This window comes from Maylandia zebra, linkage group LG7, assembly GCF_041146795.1.
Source record: "Maylandia zebra isolate NMK-2024a linkage group LG7, Mzebra_GT3a, whole genome shotgun sequence".
Taxonomy (NCBI): domain Eukaryota; kingdom Metazoa; phylum Chordata; class Actinopteri; order Cichliformes; family Cichlidae; genus Maylandia; species Maylandia zebra.
This window is the reverse complement of record NC_135173.1, coordinates 63,970,251-63,974,311: the sequence shown is the minus strand read 5'-3', so window position 1 is coordinate 63,974,311 and position 4,061 is coordinate 63,970,251. Positions and strand designations below refer to the sequence as shown.

General features: G+C 40.5%; 1 protein-coding gene across 1 annotated transcript in view; it reads left to right on the top strand.

Annotated features, from left to right (window-relative positions):
* The first annotated feature begins 1,435 nt into the window (after window positions 1-1,435).
* poglut3 (protein O-glucosyltransferase 3) overlaps window positions 1,436-4,061 on the top strand; it is an 11,471-nt gene continuing 8,845 nt past the window's right edge. Inside the window, exons 1-4 of the mRNA XM_004566082.5 lie at window positions 1,436-1,813; window positions 2,058-2,255; window positions 3,207-3,490; window positions 3,580-3,784. Of these exons, the coding sequence (XP_004566139.1) occupies window positions 1,576-1,813; window positions 2,058-2,255; window positions 3,207-3,490; window positions 3,580-3,784 (925 nt within the window). The 5' untranslated portion in view covers window positions 1,436-1,575. The remainder of the gene's footprint in view (window positions 1,814-2,057; window positions 2,256-3,206; window positions 3,491-3,579; window positions 3,785-4,061) is intronic.

The window sequence follows — 4,061 nt, the reverse complement described above, 5'->3', positions numbered from 1 at the left end:
CTTAGAGGAATAGAGGAAAGTGATTTTCAGCGTAGATGTGGCTGTCCACTCTGAACTTCTAGCTTTGATAACATCCTCAGGGCTCCAGAAACTGCTCTTCTCCTGAGGCCTCAGACTCGGCTCTTTTTTTAAATATGCAAACCTTTGTACTTGCACCTTTTTATTACCACTTGAGTGTTTTTACATGTTTTCCCAGACACGCTTGTGCACAGCTGGCAAATTTTGAAAAGACTGAAAACACCCTTTTATTCTGAGAAGCACTAAAACAGCTAATGCAATCACACACATAGATACCTGGCCTGTGCAGAAGCGTGTCATCTTACATTTTAACCACTACAATATTTAATATTTATCACGGTGGTTGTACTTATTTAAATATTGTGTGTATTATTTTAAAGACGCTGCTTTGTACTAAAAGTTTGAATTGTACAATCTTGAAATTAGCACTACAAGCTTCTTAATAAGCAAAAATATGTTACTCTACTTGGCTTGAATTTATTGACACTAGTACAGTGAAAAGGGGATGTGTTTTTCCTGTACCAAAGGTTAATGTTATTGGAAACAGTTCCCTGACACATCCTCTTTAAGAGGAGCCAGATAAACTAAATTAAGTTTTAGATGAAGGCATGAAGCAAAAGTTGGAAACTAACTTCACCACAAAATGGGAGTCCTTTATTTCACTTTTTGTCCATCCTGTTTTTCATTCCTTCCATGATTGATGGATTCAACATCCTGCCTCACAAAGTTAACATTTAAAACAAAGAACAAAGCTTAAAGCACACTGAAGCAACCACACCTGATGTAAAATAAGACAAGTGCTCTGCTTACACTACTTGTACTGTATTCTTCTCCATTTCTGTTCCTGATACAATGGATGGTTGCACTTTCCCATTGGAATAAAATTTGAGACATACTGGTAAAATTAAAAACAAAAAACAAAAAAAACATATGGAGTGGAAAAAGGTTAGCGTTCAGCTTTCACCTTCACTGTTTATATTATGCAAACAGAGCTGCGCTGCTACACAATAACAATACAAATAAATAAATAAATAAATAAATAAATAAATAAATAAATAACAGTACCCCACCAGCTACAACAGTAAAGGGATTTGTGAAATGAACGCAGCACAGGTCAGCCACATATATTGGCCTGACGGTACTTGTGTACTTTTGCTCAAGTAGAACTTGAACTTTTACCTGTAAATGAGATGCAATAATATAAGTTTCTGATGTAGTAAATCTGAAGACTTCTTTTACCCCTGACAATAACTAATCCTGGTGCTGTTATCTGCAGTATTTTGCAAAGTTGGTTAAAAAACAAGAACAACAACAAAGGAGTGGTTAATTAGTGTTAAGATCTTTTTTTTTTTTATCAGTAATGTGGAGTATTTATGTCTGTAGGGGGCGTTCACAATATGTATACCCCCAAAATTTCCAACTTCCCGTGAAGGCGTCACTGGCCATCACCAGTGGGCGTGTTGTCTTCACCAACATGTCGGAGTAGGAGTTTCTATCAAAACTTTGCACTTAAAATTTAGTGACTGTACACGTTTACTTGGTGCCAGCTGCTGGAGTATGGCGTGTTACCGGAACGTAGATGTAGTCGAGCCGTTTCCGAGTGGTTTAATTAGCCGATTTGTAATTTTACTAGTATTTCAAAGTACAAGCTTCCCGGTTTGTGACTCTGAAGGAATCAGTCCAGAGAGGTGTCTGATATGGGGTCCGGGGCTAAACCCGGACACCGTGTTACCAGTCCGCTACTTCTTTATTCAGGCAGTGAATTCAAAAGGAGAAAACCTGACTCTGTCTCCAGGTAAATGACCACCAACGCGACATTATTAGCTCACTAAAGTCCTGTTGCAGTATTTTTAAGCTAACCTTAAACTGTTTTTGCAGCATTCTTTTGTTATTACAACCCGGTGGCTAGCAAGCTACGTTTAAAGTTTTTGGGGGGCTAATGTTAACGAAAACGTGCACGAGCGGCCGAATATGCATAACTGTTACTTGCGTTAGCACTCAAACTGTTCATTGAAATGCTTTTTGAATGTGGTGCTCAGGAAAAGACACGTTTAAAGTGAAGATCGGCTCACTGGATAAGAATGAGTACCTCCGTATCCACGTCCCTCCACCTCTGGACAGAGGAGACGGCTCCTTCCTGTTGAGGTATCGGCTCTACAGCACTGCTCACAGGGGTCTGAAGATCCAGGTCTCTTACAGAGATGCTGCTGTGGCTAGCTCACCCTACACCATCCAAGGTTAGTCAGAAAACCTGTTGCATCACCTTCTGTCCTCAGACCCTTTATACGAAGGTGAAAAATCAATTTAATGGTGAGAAATCGGGATAAAAATGACGAATTGCTTTTACATGCAAAGTTTATCTCCAGAGTGCATTGCTCTTAATTATGATGCCAGTGTTTTGCACAAAAAATAAAGTCAGGATTGATAACAGACCCAAGAGTGGCCACAAACTAAAGTCTCACCACTCCATGGGTAACCCACACAATGAATGATGAAGATAGATATGAAAGGGACCTCAAAATACTCATCCTAGAACTGCAGCATTTATACTTAAACTCTTCCATCACGAGTCACACTGTCCACTTCATGTTGTACTACTGGAAGACTGATGTTTACTGAAGCACAGGAAGGAGTAAAGACTTAAGAGCAGAGTGACTGTCAGAGCTATTAAAATTATTTTAAAAAGAATGCAGTAAATGTTACATAGACTGGTTCATGCAATTACTTTTCTCTACACGTAAGTGCTTTTTATTTAACACTCACACTGCGATGAACACGCTGGAGAGCAGCTTTGGGTTTGGTATGTTGCCCAATTATACTTTGACATGCAGACTCAAGTAACCAGATGTTTCACCACCAACCTTAGATAACCTGCTCCACCTCCTCATTACAGCCAGCTCATATGTATAGAGCAGAAGAACACTAACTATAGCATTGGCATAAAGAAGTGTTGTCTTTGTGCTGCTTTGTAGTCACATTTGGGGGTGAGTGCACATACATACGCTAGATTTAACACAGCTTTACATCCAGTAACTTGTGTTTTTTGGGATTTATCAACATTGACTGACTTCATCGACTGTTCCAGATATTTTGGGGTTTGTTTTTTTCAGTAAGTTGACAGTGACTCCTCATCTTCCACATTGCATTTATACGTGTATCTAACCCTGATGGCTCATTCCCATGCTCAGGTCCAGTGCATCATGAATACTGTGACTGTCCTGAGCCCGATGCCTCCGTCTGGCAGAGCGTCATGCAGTGTCCTGCCGATGACCGACAGATTCTAGCTGACTTTAAGTCTTTTCCCACCATCGACCTGCAGCATCTCAGGCAGGAAGTGCCTCACAGATTCTCCAACAGAGGAGGGCTCATTCACTACGCCATCATCAACAACCACGTGTACCGGCGCACGCTGGGAAAATACACCGACTTCAAGATGTTCTCTGATGAAATTTTGCTATCATTGACGAGGAAGGTAGAGTTGTTCTGCTGTTTTTTCCATGCTGTGCTGTTGCATATATATATATAAAGTCTTTACAGTCACACAGCGATGTTCTGTTGCAGGTGAGGGTGCCTGATGTGGAGTTTTACATCAATGTGGGTGACTGGCCGCTAGAGACAAAGACGTCGGCTGCTGTTCCGATCTTATCGTGGTGTGGCTCCACAGACACACGGGATATCGTCCTCCCTACCTATGAGGTCACACACTCCACCCTGGAGACACTGAGAGGGGTCACTAATGACCTCCTATCTGTCCAAGGGAATACAGGTAACTTTGATACTCCTGAGCAAAACAGCCCTCAGTTTATGTTATCATCATTCGTATATTTCTGTCTGTGCTACAAGTTGTTAAAACTTCTTATTGAGTATCTGAGTTTGAAGGAAATTGCACTTAAACTGCAACTGGCAGGAGTAAATTATGTTGGGATGTACTTCTACACAGAGGTGTACTTTTTATTGATTTATTGCTTTTAATACTGTGCAGCAGTTTAAGACCTTTTATTGCTTTGAACTTGCCAGCGTTCAGCAAAAATAAAATAAAAAAG